Here is a 24532-nt window from a genome sequence, read left to right as displayed (position 1 = left end):
AAGTCACCTGTTCCTCCCAAACAGGCTATGCTTACCATATCATGTTTCAAATTACTCAGATACTGATGTTTTTCCCACTTACCGTATCTTCACTGTTGAAACAATCAATATGCAGAGGAGCACAGACTTGATGGAATAGCGGTAGGGGAATGGGTTAGGAGAAAACAGGTTGCTAGAAAACGGGAGCATTAGATGATAGCAATTCAAATGGGGCATTAGTTCACAGTTGGCATGAAGTAAGTATGTAATTCATAAAGATGGTAGAGAGGGGGTCTTATTCTGTACTGACATTGACCCTTCCATAGGTTATTAGATTATGATGCTGTGGTGGTTGGAGACTTGACCACAATGGGGAGGGGGAAAATATCACAAATGCTACAGCCTTATCTCTCCCAAATATGGTCAGAGCATGTGGCGTCAAGGGAAAATGAGCAGGATGCATAGATATCTGGTTGCAAGACAGAAAGCAGATAGCAGAGGTAAAAGGTAGCTATCCAGAGTGACAGAAGGTGAGAACTGGGGTCCCTCAAGGATCAGTGCTGGGAACAAATGTTGTTCACAGTTTATGTTAACAGTTTAGACTCTGAAATCAAAACACAATGTCTAAATTTGCAGCACCACCAGACTGGAGGAATAGTCTGTACTGAGGAGGACTGCAACAAATTACAAGAGTGAATGGACTTGTAGAATGGGCAAATAATTGGCCAATGAATTTCAATATAAATAAGAATGAGGTATTCAATTTATATTTCTTAACAAAATGTGTCATATATTAGTTGGAAAATAATCTAAATAGGGTAAAGGAGCAAAAGGCAGCACACACAAATCTCTAAAAGCAGCAATACAAGTTAATAAGGCCATTTAAAAATAGCCAACCAAGCACTGGAAGTTATTTTCTAGAGGGATAGAATTGAAAAAGTGGAAGGTTATCCTAAACATGGTTAGAGGTGAATAGTATAGATGCATTTATAGAATCATAGAATAGTTACAGCGCAGAAGGCAGCCATTTCGCTGAATATGTCCATGCTTGTTCCCTGCAAGTGCAATCCACCTAGGCCCACTCAGGCAGTGCATTACAGTTCCTAACAATTTGCTACGTGAAGGTGTTCTTCCTTATGTTGCTATTGCTTCTTTGGCCAAGCACCTTAAATTCTTTCGTCTGGTTCTCAATCCTTCCACCAATGAGCACAGTGTTAGTGAACAGTGAATAGGTGTCTCCCTATTTGCTCCCTCATCACTTTGAGCACTACATTAAATCTCCAAGGAGAAAAGCCCCAGCTTCTCCAATGTATCCACGTAACTGAAATTCCTCATCCCTGGAACCATTCCCATACTTTTTTTTATACACCTTCTCTAACGTCTTCACATCTTTCCTAAACTGTATGCCCAGAATTGGACACAATACCCCACGTGAGGCTGAACCAGTGTATTATGAAGGTTTATCATAACTTCCTTGCTTTGGTACTCTTTGCCCCTATTTAAAAAGCCCAGGATCCCATTTGCTTTATGAACCACTTTCTCAACCTGCCATGTTGCCTTCACTGATCTTGCACATGTACTGCTAGGTCCCTCTGCTTCTGCACCCACTTTAGAATTGTATCCTTTATTTTACAATACCTCTCCTTGTTCTACCAAAATGAATCACTTCACATTTCTCTGCATTAAATTTCATTTGCCATTTGTCCACCCATTCCACCAGCCTATGTCCTTTGGAAGTCAAAGAGTCATAGAGGTCTACAGCACAGAAAAACCCCCTTCGGCCCATCGAGTCTGCACCAGTCAAACAAGTACCTAACTATTCTAAAAACAAAAAAACTGCGAATGCTGGAAATCCAAAACAAAAACAGAATTACCTGGAAAAACTCAGCAGGTCTGGCAGCATCGGCGGAGAAGAAAAGAGTTGACGTTTCGAATCCTCATGACCTTCGAAAGAACTTGAGTTCGAGTCCAAGAAAGAGTTGAAATATAAGCTGGTTTAAGGTGTGTGTGTGGGGGGCGGAGAGAGAGAAGTGGAGTGGGGGTGTGGTTGTAGGGACAAACAAGCAGTGATAGAAGCAGATCATCAAAAGATGTCAACAACAATAGAACAAAAAAACACATAGGTGTTAAAGTTAAAGTTGGTGATATTATCTAAGCGAATGTGCTAATTAAGAATGGATGGCAGGGCACTCAAGGTATAGGTCTAGTGGGGGTGGGGAGAGCATAAAAGATTTAAAGAAAATTTTTTTTAAAAAAATAATGGAAATAGGTGGGAAGACGAAAATCTAGATAATTTATTGGAAAAAAAAAGGAAGGGGGAAACAGAAAGGGGGTGGGGATGGGGGAGGGAGCTCACAACCTAAAGTTGTTGAATTCAATATTCAGTCCGGAAGGCTGTAAAGTGCCTAGTCGGAAGATGAGGTGTTGTTCCTCCAGTTTGCGTTGGGCTTCACTGGAACAATGCAGCAAGCCAAGGACAGACATGTGGGCAAGAGAGCAGGGTGAAGTGTTAAAATGGCAAGCGACAGGGAGATTTGGGTCATTCTTGCGGACAGACCGCAGGTGTTCTGCAAAGCGGTCGCCCAGTTTACATTTGGTCTCTCCAATGTAGAGGAGACCACATTGGGAGCAACGAATGCAGTAGACTAAGTTGAGGGAAATGCAAGTGAAATGCTGCTTCACTTGAAAGGAGTGTTTGGGTCCTTGGACGGTGAGGAGAGAGGAAGTGAAGGGGCAGGTGTTGCATCTTTTGCGTGGGCATGGTGTGGTGCCATAGGAGGGGGTTGAGGAGTAGGGGGTGATGGAGGAGTGGACCAGGGTGTCCCGGAGGGAGCGATCCCTACGGAACACCGATAGGGGGGGTGAAGGGAAGATGTGTTTGGTGGTGGCATCATGCTGGAGTTGGCGGAAATGGCGGAGGATGATCCTTTGAATGTGGAGGCTGGTGGGGTGATAAGTGAGGACAAGGGGGACCCTATCATGTTTCTGGGAGGGAGGAGAAGGCGTGAGGGCGGATGCGCAGGAGATGGGCCGGACACGGTTGAGGGCCCTGTCAACGACCGTGGGTGGAAAACCTCGGTTAAGGAAGAAGGAGGACATGTCAGAGGAACTGTTTTTGAAGGTAGTATCATCGGAACAGATGCGACGGAGGCGAAGGAACTGAGAGAATGGGATGGAGTCCTTACAGGAAGCGGGGTGTGAGGAGCTGTAGTCGAGATAGCTGTGGGAGTCGGTGGGTTTGTAATGGATATTGGTGGACAGTCTATCACCAGAGATTGAGACAGAGAGGTCAAAGAAGGGAAGGGAAGTGTCAGAGATGGACCACATGAAAATGATGGAGGGGTGGAGATTGGAAGCAAAATTAATAAATTTTTCCAAGTCCCGATGAGAGCATGAAGCGGCACCGAAGTAATCATCGACGTACCGGAGAAAGAGTTGTGGAAGGGGGCCGGAGTAGGACTGGAACAAGGAATGTTCCACGTACCCCATAAAGAGACAGGCATAGCTGGGGCCCATGCGGGTACCCATAGCCACATCTTTTATTTGGAGGAAGTGAGAGGAGTTGAAGGAGAAATTGTTCAGTGTGAGAACAAGTTCAGCCAGACGGAGGAGAATAGTGGTGGATGGGGATTGTTCAGGCCTCTGTTCGAGGAAGAAGCTAAGGGCCCTCAGACCATCCTGGTGGGGGATGGAGGTGTAGAGGAATTGGACGTCCATGGTGAAGAGGAAGCGGTTGGGGCCAGGGAACTGGAAATTGTTGATGTGACGTAAGGTGTCAGAGGAATCACGGATGTAGGTGGGAAGGGACTGGACAAGGGGAGAGAGAAGGGAGTCAAGATAACGAGAAATGAGTTCTGTGGGGCAGGAGCAAGCTGAGACGATCAGTCTACCGGGGCAGTTCTGTTTGTGGATTTTGGGTAGGAGATAGAAGTGGGCCGTCCGAGGTTGGGTGACTATCAGGTTGGAAGCTGTGGGAGGGAGATCCCCAGAGGAGATGAGGTCAGTGACAGTCCTGGAAACAATGGCTTGATGTTCAGTGGTGGGGTCATGGTCCAGGGAGAGGTAGGAGGAAGTGTCTGCGAGTTGACGCTCAGCCTCCGCGAGGTAGAGGTCAGTGCGCCAGACAACAACAGCACCACCCTTGTCAGCGGGTTTGATGACAATGTCAGGGTTGGACCTGAGAGAATGGAGTGCAGTAAGTTCAGAAAGAGACAGGTTAGAATGGGTGAGAGGAGCAGAGAAATTGAGACGACTAATGTCGCGCCGACAGTTCTCAATTAAAAGATCAAGAGAAGGTAAGAATCCAGAGGGAGGGGTCTAGGTGGAGGGAGAATATTGGAGATGGGTAAAAGGATCCGTTGAACTGGGAGAGGACTCCTGCCCAAAGAACTGAACCCGGAGACGAAGACGGCGGAAGAAGAGTTCAGCATCATGCCGAGCCCGAAATTCATTGAGGTGAGGGCGTAAGGGTATGAAACTAAGTCCTTTGCTGAGCACTGAATGTTCAGCATCGGAGAGGGGAAGCTCAGGGGGTATAGAGAATACACGGCTGGGGTTGGGATTGGAAGATGGGGTGTGGACGGAGGGACAGGCAGGGGTGGAGGGTCCTAGATGGGTGTTGGTGTCGATGAGTTGTTGGAGCTTGCGTTCCTTAGCACTTGAGAGAAAGAGAAAAAGTTTCTTGTTGAGGCGTCGGATGAGCCGAAGGATAAAATGAAACTGGGGGCACGCGCAGCTTTGAAAAAGGGTACGGCGGTGCTGCTGGAGGGAGAGGTTGAGTGTGTTCATATGGCGGCGCATGGCATTGAGTGTGGATTTCAGAATGTGACGGGAACAGCAGTCCGAGAAACATTTTATGTCCCGGAGATACCTGTAATCCTGGGTGGGTTCGAAACATGAGGGGTGGAATTTCAGTTGAAATCCACGTGGGGTAAGTCGGAGATGGAGACAGTCACTGAGAAAGGAGATATGGCTGTGAAAGCGGGTTTTAGTAAACACCTTGTCAAACACCAGGAGGGAAATGGAAAGCAAGGAAGGTGAGCAGGGCAAAAGAGAGGAACGGAAATCTTGTCGCAGAAAAGAACAGAACTTCTTCAAGGAGGTAGGCATTTCTTGAAGAGCAGTGGCAGTCAATTAAACACAGAGATAAAAACAAAAAAACTGCGGATGCTGGAAATCCAAAACAAAAACAAAAACAGAATTACCTGGAAAAACTCAGCAGGTCTGGCAGCATCGGCGGAGAAGAAAAGAGTTGACGTTTCGAGTCCTCATGACCCTTCGACAGAACTTGAGTTCGAGTCCAAGAAAGAGTTGAAATATAAGCTGGTTTAAGGTGTGTGTGTGGGGGGCGGAGAGAGAGAGAGAGAGAGAGAAGTGGAGTGGGGGTGTGGTTGTAGGGACAAACAAGCAGTGATAGAAGCAGATCATCAAAAGATGTCAACAACAAAAGAACAAAAGAACACATAGGTGTTAAAGTTAAAGTTGGTGATATTATCTAAACGAATGTGCTAATTAAGAATGGACGGCAGGGCACTCAAGGTATAGCTCTAGTGGGGGTGGGGAGAGCATAAAAGATTTAAAAAAAATTTTTTTAAAAAAAATAATGGAAATAGGTGGGAAAAGGAAAATCTAGATAACTTATTGGAAAAAAAAGGAAGGGGGAAACAGAAAGGAGGTGGGGATGGGGGAGGGAGCTCACGACCTAAAGTTGTTGAATTCAGTATTCAGTCTAGAAGGCTGTAAAGTGCCTAGTCGGAAGATGAGGTGTTGTTCCTCCAGTTTGCGTTGGGCTTCACTGGAACAGTGCAGCAAGCCAAGGACAGACATGTGGGCAAGAGAGCAGGGTGGAGTGTTAAAATGGCAAGCGACAGGGAGGTTTGGGTCATTCTTGCAGACAGACCGCAGGTGTTCTGCAAAGCGGTCGTCCAGTTTACGTTTGGTCTCTCCAATGTAGAGGAGACCACATTGGGAGCAACGAATGCAGTAGACTAAGTTGGGGGAAATGCAAGTGAAATGCTGCTTCACTTGAAAGGAGTGTTTGGGTCCTTGGACGGTGAGGAGAGAGGAAGTGAAGGGGCAGGTGTTGCATCTTTTGCGTGGGCATGGTGTGGTGCCATAGGAGGGGGTTGAGGAGTAGGGGGTGATGGAGGAGTGGACCAGGGTGTCCCGGAGGGAGCGATCCCTACGGAATGCCGATAGGGGGGGTGAAGGGAAGATGTGTTTGGTGGTGGCATCATGCTGGAGTTGGCGGAAATGGCGGAGGATGATCTTTTGAATGCGGAGGCTGGTGGGGTGATAAGTGAGGACAAGGGGGACCCTATCATGTTTCTGGGAGGGAGGAGAAGGCGTGAGGGCGGATGCGCAGGAGATGGGCCGGACAACTCTTTCTTGGACTCGAACTCAAGTTCTGTCGAAGGGTCACGAGGACTCGAAACGTCAACTCTTTTCTTCTCCACCGATGCTGCCAGACCTGCTGAGTTTTTCCTAACTATTCTAATCCCATTTTCCAGCACTAGGCCCATAGCCTTACATGTCATGTCATGGCATTGTAAGTGCACATCCAAATACTTCTTAAATGTTATGAGGGTTTCTGCCTCTGCCACCCTTGCAGGTAGTGAGTTCCAGATTCCCGTCACCCTCTGGGTGAAAAAATTCTTCCTCACTTCCCCTCTAAACATCCTGCCCCTTAATTAAAATCTATGCCCCCGGTTATTGATCTCTCCACCAAGGGGAAAAGCTCCTTCCTGTCTTCCCTATCTATATCCCTCAATTTTATACATCTTAATCATGTCCCCCCCACAATCTCCTCTGCACCAGGGAAAATAACCCCAATCCAACAAACCTCTCCAGCCTAGGCAATATTCTGATAAATCTCCTCTGCACTCTCTCTAGTGCAATCACAACCTTCCTATAATGCAGATTCCAGAATTGCATGCAATACTCTAACTGTGGCCTAATCAGCATTTTATACAATTCCAGCATAACCTCCCTGCTCTTATATTCTATGCCTCGGCTAATAAAGGCAAGTATCCCATATGCCTTCTTAACCACCTTATCTACCTGTCCCGCTACCTCAAGGGACCGGTGGACATGCACACCAAGGTCCCTCTGATCCTTGATATTTCCCAGGGTCCTACCATTCATAGTGTATTCCCGTGCCTTGTTTGTCCTGCCCCAGTGTATCACCTCACACTTATCCGGATTAAATTCCATTTGCCACTGATCAGCCCATCTATATAGAACCATAGAAAAGTTACAGCACAGAAGGAGGCCATTCGGCCCATCTTGTCCATGCCAGCCCGAGGACACCCAGGTGCCCTTTCTAATCCCACCTTCCTGCACCCGGCCCATAGCCCTGCAGCTTACAGCACTTTAGGTGCAGATCCAGGTACTTTTTAAAAGAGTTTAGGGTTTCTGCCTCTACTACCAACTTGGGCAGTGTATTCCAGACACCCACTACCCTCTGCATAAAAAAGTTCTTCCTCATGTCACCCCTACATCTTCTGCCACTTATCTTGAATCTATGTCCCCTGGTTCTAAAGTTCTCCATCAAGGGAAACAATTTTATCCTGTCCACTCTATGTATTCCTCTCAATTTTGTACACCTCAATCATGTCACCTCTCAGCCTTCTTTGTTCTAAGGAAAATAACCCCAACCTATCCAATCTCTCCTTGTAGCTACACTTTTCTAACCCTGGCAACGTTCTTCTAAACCTCCTCCGTACTCTCTCCAGAGCTATTATGTCCTTCCTGTAATGTGGTGACCAGAACTGCACACAATACTCCAGTTGTGCCCTCACCAGTGTTTTATACAATTCCAACATTATATCCTTACTTTTATATTTTATACCTCTGCCAATGAAGGAAAGCATTCCATATGCCTTCTTTACAACCTTGTCTACTTGAACTGCTGCCTTCAGGGACCTGTGTACTTGTAGGCCAAGATCCCTCACTTCATCTACCCCTCTTAGTACATTCCCATTTATTTTGTAATCCCTGTAACTGTTTGATCTCCCTAAATGTATGACTTCACACTTCTCTATGTTAAAATCCATCTGCCACTTTATTGCCCACTCCACCAACCCACCTATATCGTTTTGGAGATTATGGCTATCCTCTACACTATTCACTACTCGGCCAATCTTCGTGTCATCTGCAAATTTCCCAATCGTGCCCCCCACGTTCACGTCCAAATAGTTAATATATAACACAAACAGCAAGGGTCTCAACACCGAGCCCTGTGGAACACCACTTGAGACAACTTTCCACTCGCAAGGGCATCCATCAACCATTACCCTTTGTCTCCTGTTACAAAGCCAACCTTTTATCCAGTTTGCCACATTACCTTGAATCCCATGGGCTTTTACTTTCCTGACCAATTTGCCATGTGGGACTTTGTCAAATGCCTTGCTAAAATCCACGTACACAACATCCACTGCACTACCTTCATCAACCCTTCTTGTCATTTCCTCAAAGAATTCAATCAAATCTGTGAGGCAAGACCTTCCTTTAACAAATCAATGCTGACCATCCCTGACTAGTTCATGCCTTTCCACGTCAGTTAATCCTAACTTTCAGGATTGATTCTACTAATTTGCTCACCACCGATGTAAGACTAACTGGCCTATAATTGTTTGGCATTTCTTTGATCCATTTTTAAACAATGGAACTATGTTTGCATTTCTGCAGTCCTCCGGTACCTCCCTTGTATCGAGTAAAGTTTGGAAAATCATCCTCAGAGTATCTGCTATCTCCTCCCTGACTTCCTTCAGCAGCCTCGGAAATCCACCTGGCCCTGGTGACTTATCAACTTTCAAGGATTTCAATCCTTCGAGTACTTCCTTTCTTTGACTATCCCGTCCAATATCTTGCAGTGTTCCTCCTGGACTACTATATTTACATCCTCCCTTTCCTTTGTAAACACGGAGACAAAATATTCATTCAAAACCTCTGCAACGACACACAAGTTTCCATCTTCACCTCTGGTAGGTCCCACTTTTTCCTTAACTAACCTTTAAGCATTACTGTATTGGTAAAACATCTTTGGGTTATCTTTAACTTTACTTGGTAATCTTTTTTCATGCCCTCTCTTTGAATTCCTTATTTCCTTTTCTACTTTGTCCCTGCACTTTCTATATTCGTCTAGGCTTAGTTCTTTGTGCCTATCGTATGCTTTCTTTTTCTGTTTGATCTTCCCCCATATTCCTCTAGACAACCAGGGAGGTCTAGATTTGGCAGTACCACTCTTATTTTTGTAGGGGACATGTCTACTTTGTACAATCAGGATCTCGCTTTTTAGTGTTTCCCACTGGTTTTCCACTGTTTTATCCTCCAGCAATGCTGTCAAGTCCACCTCAGCCAAGTCCCTTCTCATTTCTGCAAAATTTGCCTTCCCCCAGTTCAATACTTTTACTCTTGTCTTATCTCTGTCCTTTCCCATGGTAATGATAAATCTAACTGAATTGTGATCACTGTCCCCGATATGGTCACCAACTGTCACTTCACCCACTTGCCCTTCTTCGTTCCCCAAGACTAGGTCTAGAATTGCATCTCCTCTCGTTGGGTTTGTCACTAATTGGTTGAAAAAATTTTCCTGGACACACTGCATGAATTTTTCTCCCTCAGTGCCCCTTATATTGTTTGAATCCCAGTTGATATTAGGATAGTTGAAGTCTCCTACTATTATTACCCTCTTGTTCTTACAAGCAGAAATTTGCCTACATATTTGTTCTTCTATCTCCCTTTCACTATTTGGGGGTCTGTAGTATACTCCCAGTAGTGTGACTGCCCCTTTTTTATTTCTAAGTTCAATCCATAAAGCCTCATTTGTTGACCCGTTATCACTATTCATTACTGTGGTAAAAAGCAAGGAGGAAAGCCTTAGACTACAGGATGATATAGACAGGTTGTTCAGATGGGCAGGACAGTGGCAAATGGAATTAAATCCTGAAAAGTGTGAAGTGATGCATTCTGGGAAGACTAACAATGCAAGAGAGTACATGATGAATGCTAGGACCCTAGGAAGTAGAGAGGATCAGAGGTACCTTGGTGTGCATGTTCATGGATCCTTGAAGGAAGCAGGACAGGTAGATAAGGTGGTTAAGGAAGCATTAGGGTACTTGCCTTTTTAGTTGAGGCATTGAATACAAGGGAGGTTACGATGGAGCTGTATAAATCGTTAGTTAGGCCACATCAGGAGTATTGTGTGCAGTTCTGGTTGCCACACTATAGGAAGGGTGTGATTGCACTGGAGAAGGTGCAGAGGAGATTCACCAGGATGTTGCCTGGACTGGAGCATTTTAGCTATGAAGAGAGACTAGATAGGCTGGGGTTGTTTTCCTTACAGCAGAGAAGGCTGAGGGGGAGCCTGATTGAGGTGTACAAAATTAAGAGGGGCATAGTTAAGAAACTTTTCCTCTTAGTGGAGGGGCCAATAACTAAGGGGAATAGAGTCAAGGGAAGGGGCTGGAGAGTTAGAGGGGATTTGAGGAAAAATCTTTTCACCCAGAGGGTGGGAGATATCTGGAACTCACTTCCTGAAAGGGAGGTAGAGGTGGGGACCTCACAACATTTAAGAAGTATTTAGATGAACACTTGGAACGCCATAGCATACAGGGCAATGGGCCAAGTGCTGGAAAATGGGTTTAGAGTAGATAGCTGCTTGATGACTGGGGCAGACATGATGGGCCGCAGGGCCTCCTTCCGTACTGTAAAACTCTAAGACTATCCTTACAGTTCATAATACTTTCAAGTGTTATGTCATCAGCAAATTTTGAAATTGTGCCCTGTACACCCAAGTGTAGGTCATTAGTATGTTGGAAAAAGCAGGGGGGGACACCTTCCCCCAGCCCAAAAACAACCGTTCACCAACCGTTCAACTCTATTTTCTGTCTTTCAGAAAATTTCATATCCATGCTGCTGCTGTCCCTTATATTCCATGGACTCTAACTTTGCTCACAAGCCTGTTATGTGGCTCTTTACCAAATGCCTTTTGGAGGTCCACGTATACCACATCAACCACATTACCCTCATCACATTCTGTTACCTCAGAAAACTCGAGAAAGCCCTGAGGAAATCCGTGCTGGCTTTCTTTAATAAGGGGAAGCTAGATATGCTTAAGAGGGAGAAACGAATAGAGGCTTATGATGATTGAATTGGTTGAGGAAGGATGGGAGGATGCTCGAGTGGAGCATAACACCAGCACAGACTGGCTGAATCAAATGGTTTGTTTCTGTAGCATATGGCCTATGTAATGCTATACATCTATTCCCTCAAGCTTTGTGTCATCTGCAAATTTTGGAATACAGGGTCACTGAGGATAGGAGTGGGGTTGGTAACATTTTCACCTTACAGACAAAGTAATAGATTCAAGCTCCACGTTAAGAGCTCAGCACATAATTTGGCTGACTCCAATGTAGTACTGAGAGATTGCTGCACTGCTGGAGGTGCCATCTTTCCCGTCGGAAATAAATAAAACCCTGTTTCCCTGCTCAGATAGTCCTAAACATACGAACAAGGAGTAGATCCTTTGGTCCTTCGAGCCTGCTCCACCATTTAATAAGATCATTACTGATCTGATTGCAACCTCAATTCCACCTTCCCACCTACCCACTATAACCATTCAACTCCTTGCTTATCAAGAATCTATTCTCCCTCTGCCTTAAAAATATTCAAAGACTCTGCTTCAGCCGTCTTTTGAGGAAGAGAGTTCCAAAGACTCACCACCCTCAGGAAAAGTTTCTCATCTCTGTCTTAAATAGACGGCCCTTTATTCTTAAACAGTGATCCCTTGTTCTAGATTTTCCCAAAAGAGGAAACATCCTTTTCACATCCACCTTGTCAAGACCCCTCGGGATCTTGTATGTTTCAAGCAAGTCACGTCTTACTCTTCTAAACTCAAGCGAATACAAGCCTAGCCTGTCCAACTTTTCCTCAAAAGGCAACCAGCTCATTCCAGGTATTAGTCTAGTAAACCTTTTCTGAACTGCTTTCAATGTATTTACATCTTTCCTTAAATATGGAGACCAATGCTGCACACACCACTCCAGATGTGGTGTCACCAATGTCCTGCACAACTGTATAATCTCCCTACTTTTGCATTCAATTCCCCTCACAATAAACAATAACATTTTATTAGCTTTCCTAATATTTGCTGTATTTGCACATTAACCTTTTGCAATTCATGCACTAGGACACCCAGATCCCTCTGCATCTCAGAGCTTTGCAATCTCTCACCATTTAGAAAACATGCTTTTTATTTCTTCCTACTAAAATGGACAATTTCACATTTTCTCACATTATACTCCATTTGCCAGATCTTTTCCCACTTAACCTATTTATATCCCTTTGTAGCCTCCTTATGTCCTCTTCACATCTTACTTTCCTCCCTATCTTTGTATCATGAGTAAATTTAATAACTATACCTTTGGTCCCTTCATCCAAGTCATTTCTATAAATTGTAAAAAGTTGAAGCCCCAGCACTGATCCACATGGCCCACCATTCATTATATCTTGCCAACCAGAAAATGACCTTTTATGCCTAACCTGTTTTTGTTAGCTAGCCAATATTCTATCCATGCCAATATGTTACCCCCTACACCATGAACTTTTATTTTGCGGGTTAGCCTTTAATGTGGCATCTTATAAAATGCCTTCTGGAAATCTTAAGTACAGTACATCCACTGAGTTCCTCGTTTTCCACAAAACACGTTACTTCTTCAAAGAACTCCAATAAATTGGTTAAACATAATTTCCCTTTCACAAAATCATGTTGACGCTGCCTGATTACCTTGAATTTTTCCAAGTGCCTTGCTATAACATCTTTAATAACAGCTAACATTTTCCCTATGATAGATTTTAAGCTAACTGGCCTATAGTTTCCTCCTTCTGTTTCCTTCCCTTTTTGGATAAAGGAATTACATTCGCTATTTCCAATCTAATGGAACCTTTCCTGAATCTAGAGAAATTTAGAAAATTAAAACCAACGCCTATCTCCTTAGCTACTTCTTTTAAGGCCCTAGGATAAATCCCATCTGGACCAGGTACTTGTCAGCCCACAGTTCCAACAATTTGCTCAGTACCACATTCCTTTTCTTGAGTTCCTCCCTCCCTTTTGTTTCATGATATAAGGCTGTTTCTGGGATGTTACTTGAATCTTCTATAGTGAAGACCGATGTAAAATACCTGCTCAATTCATCTGCCATCCTCTTATTTTCCATTACTAATTCCCCAGACTCACTTTCTATCAGACCAACACCCACTTTGTTAAAGGTTTCACTATCCAAAGAAGAACAAGGAGCTTCCTTGATGCCCTGGCCACATGCCTCCTTCAAACAACATAACACAAAAGTATTTCACCTGGTATGTGTCTCATCTGGAGCTTCTGGAAAACTGCTGCTTATAAACTAGCTGACATTTAGCTGTTAAGTGTGTCTTTTAAAAATACCTACATTCATGGGATGTCAGCATCACTGGTAAGGCCAGCATTTATTGTTTAACCCTAATTGGCCTTGAGAAGGTGGTGGTGAGCCATCTTCTAGAGCCACTGCATTCTGTGTGATGAAGGAACTCCCACCATGCTGTGTTAGATAGTGAGTTCCAGGATTTTGACCCAGCAACAATAAAGGAATTGCGATATAGCTCCAAGTCTTGACTTAGAGGGGAGCTCAGAGGTAATGGTGACCCCTCTTTCCTGCTGCCCTTGTCCTTTTAGGTTATGGAGGTCACTGGTTTGGAACTGCTGTCAAAGAAACCACGGTGAGTTACAACACCTTGTGAACGGTACACGCTGCAGCCATTTCCCCATGACATTCAATTGCATTACCATCGCTAAATCCCCCCTCATCAACATCCTGGGGGTTACCATTGATCAGAAATGCAATTGCACCATTCACAAAATTACCGTGGCTACAAGAATAGGTCAAAGGCTGGGAAAACATGGCAAGTGATTCACCTCCTGACTCTTCAAAGCCTGTCCATCACCTGCAATGAGTAAGTCAGGAATGTGCTGGAATGTTCTCCATTTGCCTCAATGCCTTGCCTTTTGCACTGACATGCTGATCTCTGCCATCATTGAGGATTGCGGTGTTCATGGAGGCTGCTCCTCCAGTTAGTTGCCCCACTACAACAATCAACAGGATGCAGGAGTGCAGAAGTTTGATCAGACTTGTTGGTTGTGGGATCACTTTGTTCTGTCAATCACATCCTGTTTCTGCCATTTAGCATGCATGCAAACCTATGCTTTAGCTTTACCAGGTTGGCTCCTCATTTTTAGGTATACATAGTGCTGCTCCTGGCATGCTCTCCTACACTCCTCATTGAACCCTAGCTTGAAGGTGATAATGGAGTGAGGGACATGCTAGTCCAAAAGATTACAGATGGGATGGAATATAATTCTGCTGCTGCTGATGGCCCAGGCACCTGGATGCCCAAGTTTAAGCAGAGAGATCTGTTCTGAATCTACACCATTCAGAACAAAGGTAGTACCACATAACACAATGGAGGGTGAAGACAGGATTTTGTCTCCACTGAGGTTGTGCTGTGGTCACTTCCTCTAATACTGTCATGAAGAAATGCATCTGCCACAGGTGGAATAGTGAGGGCAAGGTCAGATAGGTTTCGTCCAGCACCTGCCATAGGTCCAGTCTGCTAGTTATGTCAACTAAATCAGTAACGGTGCTACCAAGCCATCTTTGGTGATGGGACATTGAAGTCCCGAATCCAGAGTACATCCTGTGCCCTTGAAGCCCTCCAAGTGGTGTTCAACATGAGGAGTCCTGATTCATCAGCTGAGGGAGGATGATAAGTGGCAATAAATAGGAGGTTTCCTTACCCATGTTTGACCTGATGTCATAAGACTTCATGGGTTCCTGACTCGCAAAGCCTGTCCACCACTTACAAGGCACAAGTCAGGAGTGTGATAGGATACTCTCCACTTGCCTGGATGAGTGAAGTTCCAAGAATACTCAAAAAGCTCGACACCATCCAGGACAATGCAACCCACTTAATTAGCACCCCAGCCACCAACTTAGACATTCCACAGTGGAAGCAGTGTGCACTACATACAAGATGTAGCAACTCACTGAGGTTCCTTTGACAGCAGCTTCCAAACCAGTGACTTCTATCACCTAGAAGGACAAGGGCAATAGGTGCATGGGAACACCACCACCTGCAAGCTCCCCTCCAAGCCACACACCAACCTGACTTGGAACTGTATCACCATCCCTTCACTGTCAAAATCCTGGAACTCCCTTCCCAGCAGCACTGTATATTAAAAAAATGTCAACGTTGAGGACTCCCAGGGCCAATCCCACCCATACCACTGTGCTGTCACCTCTTCTGGGTCTGTCCTTACAGTGGGACAGGATATACCCAGGGATGGTGATGGAGGAGTCTTGGACATTGGCTGTAAGTACAATTTGGTGACTATAATTGTGTCAGGCTGTTGTTTGACTAGTCTGTGGGACACCTCTCCTAATTTTGGCACAAATCTCAGACCTACTGAGGAGGACTTTGCAGAGTTGTTTGGAGTGAGAGGTTTTGGGATATCCTGAGGATATCAAGCACTATATAAATGCGAAATACTGAATTTCTGTCAGTGAGGGAACAAATGAGTGCATAGAGATAAAAACAAAAAACTGCGGATGCTGGAAATCCAAAACAAAAGCAGAATTACCTGGAAAAACTCAGCAGGTCTGGCAGCATCGGCGGAGAAGAAAAGAGTTGACGTTTCGAGTCCTCATGATCCTTCAGCAGAACTATGTGAATCCGAGGAGAGGGGTGAAATATAAGCTGGTTTAAGGTGGGTGGGGGGAGAAGTGGAGGGGGTGGAGTAGTTGTAGGGACAAGCAAGCAGTGATAGGAGATCATCAAAAGATGTCACAGACAAAAGAACACAGAGGTGTTGAAGTTGGTGATATTATCTAAACGCAGAGATAAAAACAAAAGGATAAAAACAAAAAACTGCGGATGCTGGAAATCCAAAACAAAAACAAAATTACCTGGAAAAACTCAGCAGGTCTGGCAGCATCGGCGGAGAAGAAAAAAGTTGACGTTTCGGGTCCTCACGACCCTTCAACATAACTGTTGAAGGGTCATGAGGACTCGAAATGTCAACACTTTTCTTCTCCGCCGATGCTGCCAGACCTGCTGAGTTTTTCCAGGTAATTTTGTTTTTGTTTTATATTATCTAAACGAATGTGCTAATTAAGAATGGATGATAGGGCACTCAAGGTACAGCTCAAATGGGGGTGGGGGGGCATAAAAGATTTAAAAATAATGGAAATAGGTGGGAAAAGAAAAATCTATATAAATTATTGGAAAAAACAAAAGGAAGGGGGAAGAAACAGAAAGGGGGTGGGGATGGAGGAGGGAGTTCAAGACCTAAAGTTGTTGAATTCAATATTCAGTCTGGAAGGCTGTAAAGTGCCTAGTTAGAAGATGAGGTGCTGTTCCTCCAGTTTGCGTTGGGCTTCACTGGAACAATGCAGCAAGCCAAGGACAGACATGTGGGCAAGAGAGCAGGGTGGAGTGTTAAATGGCAAGCGACAGGGAGGTTTGGGTCATTCTTGCGGACAGACTGCAGGTGTTCTGCGAAACGGTCGCCCAGTTTACATTTGGTCTCTCCAATGTAGAGGAGACCGCATTGGGAGCAACGAATGCAGTAGACTAAGTTGGGGTAAATGCAAGTGAAATGCTGCTTCACTTGAAAGGAGTGTTTGGGCCCTTGGACGGTGAGGAGAGAGGTAGTGAAGGGGCAGGTTGCATCTTTTGCGTGGGCATGGGGAGGTGCCATAGGTGGAGGTTGAGGAGTAGGGGGTGATGGAGGAGTGGACCAGGGTGTCCCGGAGGGAACGATCCCTATGGAATGCCGACGGGGGGCGGGGGGGAGTGAAGGGAAGATGTGTTTGGTGTTGGCATCATGCTGGAGTTGGCGGAAATGGTGGAGGATGATCCTTTGAATGCGGAGGCTGGTGGGGTGATAAGTGAGGACAAGGGGGACCCTATCATGTCTCTGGGAGGGAGGAGAAGGCGTGAGGGCGGAAGCGCGGGAGATGGGCTGGACACAGTTGAGGGCCCTGTCAATGACCGTGGGTGGAAAACCTCGGTTAAGGAAGGAGGACATGTCAGAGGAACTACCATCACCCCCTACACCTCAACCCCCACCTATGGCACCTCCCCATGCCCACGCAAAAGATGTAACACCTGCCCCTTCACTTCCTCTCTCCTCACCGTCCAAGGGCCCAAACACTCCTTTCAAGTGAAGCAGCATTTCACTTGCATTTCCCCCAACTTAGTCCACTGTATTAGTTGCTCCCAATGCAGTCTCCTCTACATTGGAGAGACCAAACGTAAACTGGGCAACTGCTTTGCAGAACACCTGCGGTCTGTCCGCAAGAATGACCCAAACCTCCCTGTCGCTTGTCATTTTAACACTCCACCCTGCTCTCTTGCACACATGTCTGTCCTTGGCTTGCTGCATTGTTCCAGTGAAGCCCAACGCAAACTGGAGGAACAGCACCTCTTCTTCCATCTAGGCACTTTACAGCCTTCCGGACTGAATATTGAATTCAACAACTTTAGGTCTTGAACTTCCTCCTCCATCCCCACCCCCTTTCTGTTTCTTCCCCCTTCCTTTTGTTTTTCCCAATAATTTATATAGATTTTTCTTTTCCCACCTATTTCCATTATTTTTAAATCTTTTATGCCATGCTAGTCTTTCCACCCCACCCCCACTAGAGCTATACCTTGAGTGCCCTACCATCCATTCTTAATTAGCACATTCGTTTAGATAATATCACCAACTTCAACACCTCTGTGTTCTTTTGTTCTTTTGTCTGTGACATCTTTTGACGATCTGCTCCCATCACTGCTCGCTTGTCCCTACAACTGCACCATCCCCCTCCACTTCTCTACCCCCCCAACCACTTCTCTCCCTCCACCCATCCCCCCCACCTTAAACTAGCTTATATTTCACCCCTCTCCTTGGATTCACATATTTCTGTTGAAGGGTCATGAAGACTCTTTTCTTCTCCGCCGATGCTGCCAGACCTGCTGAGTTTTTCCAGGTAATTCTGCTTTTGTTTCAAATGAGTTCATAGTTACATAAACTCAAGCAAACGATGTATGTCACCTAGGCGTGTGCAAGTATTGACTGTGACACAAAAGGGCAGACACCAATCTGTTGACAGGTTAGTAGTTCTGAGATTTAGAGATGGAAATTTAATGAGGAATAAAAAATGATACAAACAAAAGGAGCAAAATAATCAAAGCACTAAATTGGTGAAATTCAAACAGGATTTCTCATACCAAATTGAGAGGAGAAATTTAACACCTTTGGGCTGCATTAGTCCGGTATTGTATAAGTGTAGAAAGGTTAAAGAAATACATTATTGGATGTTGATCACTGTGCTACAGAACAGATCAATTCTGCCACCATGCAGTAATATGATCATAATAATGGTGGGGTAATACAGTTTCCTTTCACTTTTACTTTCTTCTCTTTATATCTGTAACCTATGGTTTTGCATACTGAAGTGTTTTGGAAGCTGTGTCTTGCTTTAATATTTATGAAACTGAAATAGAAAGGGCTGAAGGTGCTTAGCAAGTCCAGTAGTGTTTGTCGAGGGATACTTTAGAACTGCATTGAAACAATGTCACCTGTAGTTAAGCTGGTCCCATTCCTGCCTTGGTCAGAAGGTTTGGGTTCAAGTCCCACTCCTGCAGAACCTAGGTTGACACTCCCTGTGCAGTGCTGAATGAGACGCTGAGCCAAAGCCACATCTGCCCTCTCAGACAGATGAAAGGGATCTTTTGGTACTATTCAAAGAAGAGCAGGGAAGTTCTCCCTGTTGTCCTGGCCAATATTTATCCTTCAACCAACATCACTACAACAGATTACCTGGTCATTACCACGTGGCTGCTTGTGGGGTCTTGCTCAGCTCAAACTGGCTGCCATGTTTCCTACAACAGTGACTACAATTCAAAAGTATGCCATTAACAGTAAAGGGCTTTGGTATGTTGCATGGTTGTGAAAGGTGCTATATAAATGCAAGTTATCCCTTTCTTTTAGGATCTCCCAGTGTTTATTCTACCTTGTTGTCTCCTAGACAAGGTTAACGATTTTAAATTCTAGCTGATTTAATGTTTCTCACTCCTAAACGTTAAAAATATGTTTAAAATGGCCAAGTGACCTGCATCACTCCAAGTTTCACAGACATCATAGACCTTTGCAGCACAGAAGGTTGCCATTTGACCCATCATATCTGTGCCAGCTCTTTGAAAGAGTTATCTAATTTAGTCCCACTCATCACATTCCTGATGTGGACAGCGTTGAAAGTCACAACCCCAGGTCACTAACAATGCTGTTCCACAATTGGCCACCAGATGGCACAAGAGCAGCTCAAACCCCTACACCAATTCTAGAAACACAGGAACATAGGCTATTCAGCTCCTTGAGCCTCTTTCATTTAATGAGGTCACAGCTAAGAAGCGACCTAACTCCATAAACTCAGCTTTGCCTCATATCTCTTAATCCCTTTGGTTAACAAAAATCTATCAATTTCAGGTTTAAAATTAATAATTGAACTAGCACCAACTGCCCTTTGCAGAAGAGACTTCCAAAGTGCTTCCTCACTTCACTGCTGAAAAGTCTGATTCTAATTTTCAGACAATTAGCCCCAGAATCCTCAACCAGAAGAAATAGCTTCTCTCTATCTACCCTATCTGCTCAACATAATATTTTGAGAACTTCAATCAATTCCTTAACTGTCTAAATGCCATGGAATACAACCCTAGCTTGCGTAATCTGTCCTTTTATATTAAGCCTTGGAGTCCAGGTCTCATTCTGGTAAATCTACACTGCTCTCCCTCCAAGGCCAATATATCCTTCCTCAGGTGTAGTGCCCAGAACTCCAGTTGTGATACAACAGGGCTTTGTATAGCTGAAGCATGACTTCTAACCCCTGTATTCTAGTCCTGTAGATACAAAGGCCAGCATTCCATTAGCCATTTTGATTATTCCTATACCGGCTCATGACATTTTAATGACCTATGCACCTGTACCCAAAGTCTCTTTGGGTCACCACTGTTTCTAGTTTTTCCACATTTAGAAATGATCCTTTTTAGGTTCAAGTTGATGACCTCATACTTACTTACACTGAACTCCATTTGCCATAGTGTTGCCCATTCACTTAATCCATCAATATCTCTTGGCAATGTTATGCTTCCATCTATGCAGCTTACAATGCTGCCTATCTGTGACATTCGCAAATTTGAATATGTGACTTTTTATCCCCCCATCTAAGCTGGTAATCGTGAATAGTTGAGACCCCAACACAGGTCCGTGCAGGACACCACTAGTCACATCCTGCCAAAAAGAGTACCTTCCATTTCCCTACTCTTTGTCTCCTGCCACTCAGCCAATTTCCTAACCAGGTCAATAATTTGCCTCAATTCTATGAGCTTCAACTTTAGCAAGAAATAGGAAGTATAAAAAGAGTAAGAACTTCTACAAGTATATAAAAAGGAAGAGACTAGCTAAAATAAACATTGGTCCCTTAGAGAATGAGACTAGGGAATTAATAATGGGGAAAAAAGGAAATGGCAGAGGCTTTGAACACATATATTGTATCTGTCTTCACTTCAGAAGCCACAAAAAGCACCCCAATAATAATAGAAAATGAAGGGGCAAGAGGAAGGGAGGAACTGAAAACAATTATGATCACTAGAGAAAAAGAACTACAGAAACTAATGGGACTAAAGGCTGACAACACCCCTAGACCTGATGGCCAACATCCTATGGTCTTAAAAGAAGTGGTTGCAGAGATAGTGGGTGCATTAGTTGTAATCTTGCAAAGTTAAATAGGTCCTGGACAGTTCCCAGCAGACTGGAAAACTGCAAATGTAAAGCCCAGTTCAAGAAAGGGCAGAGATAGAAAGCAGGATACTATAGTCTAGTTAGCCTAACATCTGTCATTGGGAACATGCTAGAATCCATAATTAAAGAGGATGTTTAGAAAATTAAAATACAATCAAGCAGAATTGACATGGTTTTCTGAAAGAAAAAATGTGTTTGCAAATTTATTAAAGTTCTTTGAAGATGTAACAAGCAGGATGGATAATGGGGAATCAGTAGATATGGCGTATTTAGATTTCCAACAAGTATTTGATATCTAAATACGCCATATCTAAACTTACTTCACAAAATAAGCATTCATGATGTAGGGGATAATATATTAACATGAATAGAGGGTTGGTTATCTAACAGGAAACAGGAGGTCAGGATAAATGGGTCATCTTCAGGTTGGCAAATTATAAATAATGGGATGCCACAGTGATCTGTGCTGGGACCTCAACTACTTACAATCTCTATTACTGACTTGGCTGAAGTGACAGAGTGTATCATAGCCAAATTTGTTGACAATACAAAGATAGGTAGGGGAGCAAGTTGTGAGGAGAATACAAAGATTCTGCAAAGGGATATAGATAAGTTGTGAGTGGGCAGAATTTTGGTAGATGGATTATAAGGCAAAAAATGTGAAGTTGTCCACTAAGATGGCAAGAAAAGCAGAGTATTATTTAAATGGAGAGACACTGCAGAATGCAGTGACACAGAGGGATCTGGGTGGCCGGCTACATGAAATCGAAAAGTTAGCATGCAGGTACAGGAAACAATTAGGAAGGCAAATGGAATGGTGGCCTTTATTGTAAGGGAGCTAAAATGTGAAAGTAGGGAAGTATGCTACACCTGTACAGAGCATTGGTGAGACCACACCTAGGGGAGGGGTTTAACTTGGTTGAAGGCATTTCAGACAAAGGTTCACTTGTTTGATTTCTGGGATGATGGGATTGTCTTATGAGGTTGAGCAGGTTGGACCTATACCCATTGGAGTTTAGAAGAATGAGAGGCGATTTTATTGAAACATAAGATTCTGAGGGGACATGACAAGGTCGATGCTGAGAGGATGTTTCCTCTTGTGGGGGAATCCAGAAATAGGGGGCACAGTTTCAGAACAAGGGTTCTCCCATTTAAGGCACAGTTAAGGAGGTATGTCTACTCTCAGGGGGTCATTAATCTTTGAAATTCTCTGCCCCAGACAGCAATGGAGGCCGGATGATTGAATATATTCAGGATTTTGATTGGCAAGGGAATTAAGGGTTATCGAGGGCAGGCAGGAAAGTGGAGCTGAGGCCATGGTAAGATCAGCCATGATCTTACTGATGGTGGAGGAATGTTAAGGGGCTGAATGCCCTACTCATGTTCCTATTACTTACATCATGTTCTATCAGCCTATTCTGAGGGACTTTATCATGCATTCTGGAAGTCCATATAAACAACATACATAAATATTCCCTTGTCCACTACTTTAGTCACCTCTTCAAAAGTTCAATCAGGCTTGTCTGGCATGACCTACACTTTGCAAATCCATGTTGGTTCTCTCTGATCAGCTGAAAGTTTTCAAGGCGTTCAGTCACGCTATCTTTAATTATAGGCTCCAGCAATTTTCCAACAACAAACGTTACGCTAACTGGTCTATAATTCCCTGATTTGTTGCACTCACCTTTCAAATAGCAGAGTGACATGCACAATTTTCCAATCTAAAGGAACGATTCCAGAGTCAAGAGAACTTTGGAAAGTTGTAGTTAGAGCCCCATGAGTAGGAAATTGACTTCCATTTGCTACCTTGTGATCTGCATTAAGATCAGGAACTCGTTGAATGTAGGGCTCCAATGTGCTGAATGCTCAACAGAGCACCAGAATATGCACATTAATGTAGTCAGAAAGCTTTAACTTTAACTAAGTCACAAAGAAAGGCAGACAGAAGCTCAGTAATTTGGAGATTCAAGTCCCAATCCAGAGACTTGAACCCATAACCTAGGCTGGCATTTCAGCATAGCCCTGTTGGAGATGCCATCTTGTGACTGAGGTGTTAAACCGAGGCCCTGACTGTCCTCTCAGGTGGACACGAAAGATTCTATTTTGAAGAGGAGGGGAGTTTTCCCAGGTGCCTTCTCTCAACCAACACCTCAAAATTGATTATCTGGCCATTGTCAATTTTGAGAACTTGCTGTATACAAATTCACAGTCATCTTTCCTACATTACAACAGTGCTTACACTTCAACAATGTTTCAGTGGCTGTGAAACATTTTAGGATATCCTGAGGTTGTGAAAGACACTCTAAGTGCAAGTCTTCCTTCTGTAAACAAAATGAAGCTTACCCCAATCCTTCACTAGATTGTTCGACATGTACAGTACTCGTAGCTTCCTCATAGCATGAATTCCTTTAAGCTTCTCAATCAAGTTATATGAAATCCACAACTCTTCCAGCGTTTCTCCCACTGCCTCCTGCAGGAAGTAAAGCTGATTACAACACCAGGTTTTCAGAGTCCCTTTGTACCATTAATTTGACAGATAGTGCAGGATTTGTGAATTAGAACAAAAGGATTGAGCAATAAGCAGATGGACAACCATTGTATTATTCGAGCTAATTAGCAAGTCAAAATGCCTACAGAAATCACTAAAACCTAGTGAACAGGTACAAAAAATAATTTAAAAGACTAATGGATTGGTAGCCTTTATCGTAAGAGGAAGACAAGGGGTGGAAGTTATGTTACAGCTATACAGGGCTCTGGTTAGACTCCATCTGGAGGGAGCATGTTCAGTTCTTGGCACTGGATCTCAGGAAGAATATATTGACCTAGGAGGGTAGGCAGTGCAGATCCACCAAGATAAGGGTAAACAGGCTTAAGTTATGAGGACAGATTGGGCTGACTCGGCTTGTATTCCCTAAAGTATAGAAAATATATAAAGGGTGATCTGATTCGTTTAATATGATAAAAGGATTTTGTGGGGTAGATAGAGAGAAGCTACTTCCTCAACTGGGGGAGTTCAGAATAAGGGGAAGAACCTTAAAATCAGAGCTGGGCCATTCAGGGGTGATGTCAGAAAACACTTCTTCACACAAAGTGTAGTGGAAATCTGGAATAAAAACAAAAAGTGCTGGAAAAACTCAAATATGTCTGGTAGCATCTGTGGAGAGAGAAACCAAATTAATGTTTCAAGTCCAATATGATTCTTCTTTGAAGCTAGTGCATCTAGTAGCATCATCTACTAGTTCAACTAGTGCCATCCAGAGTATTTTGATTCTATTTTAGTGGAAATCTAGAACTCAGTTTTGAAATTTCAATCGATCCCCAGCATCCACAGCCTTTTGGCAGAACGTTCCACATTACCCTTTGTGTAAAAAAATGCTTCTTGGTTTCATTCCAGAATGGCCTAGCTCTAATGTTAAGGTTGTACTTTGCAAATTTGATGCAGAGCCAGATATCAGGGGAGATAACCAAAAGCTTGCTCAAAAGGGTAGGTTTTAAAGAACCAATAAAGGAAGAAATAGTTTGAGAGGCTGATGGATTCAAAGATGGAATTCCAGAGCTTAGGGTGCAGGCAGCTGAAAGCCTGGCTGCCAAAGGTGATGCATTTAAAATTGGGAAAGCGCTTAAGACCACAATTAGAGAATCTCAGAACGGTTACAGCACAGAAGGTGGCCATCTGGC

At 44.0% G+C, this 24532-nt stretch overlaps 1 protein-coding gene across 1 annotated transcript in view; it reads right to left on the bottom strand.

The window, feature by feature from the left end:
* The window catches only part of dnal1 (dynein, axonemal, light chain 1), a 49397-nt gene that overhangs the window by 11988 nt on the left and 12877 nt on the right, over positions 1 to 24532 (bottom strand). The window contains exon 6 of the mRNA XM_041214711.1: positions 23198 to 23324. Coding sequence (XP_041070645.1) covers positions 23198 to 23324 — 127 coding nt within the window. The remainder of the gene's footprint in view (positions 1 to 23197; positions 23325 to 24532) is intronic.

This window comes from Carcharodon carcharias, chromosome 20, assembly GCF_017639515.1.
Source record: "Carcharodon carcharias isolate sCarCar2 chromosome 20, sCarCar2.pri, whole genome shotgun sequence".
NCBI classification, from domain to species: Eukaryota; Metazoa; Chordata; class Chondrichthyes; order Lamniformes; family Lamnidae; genus Carcharodon; species Carcharodon carcharias.
The sequence above is the reverse complement of the archived record's forward strand: the minus strand, read 5'-3'. Positions and strand labels throughout refer to the sequence as shown.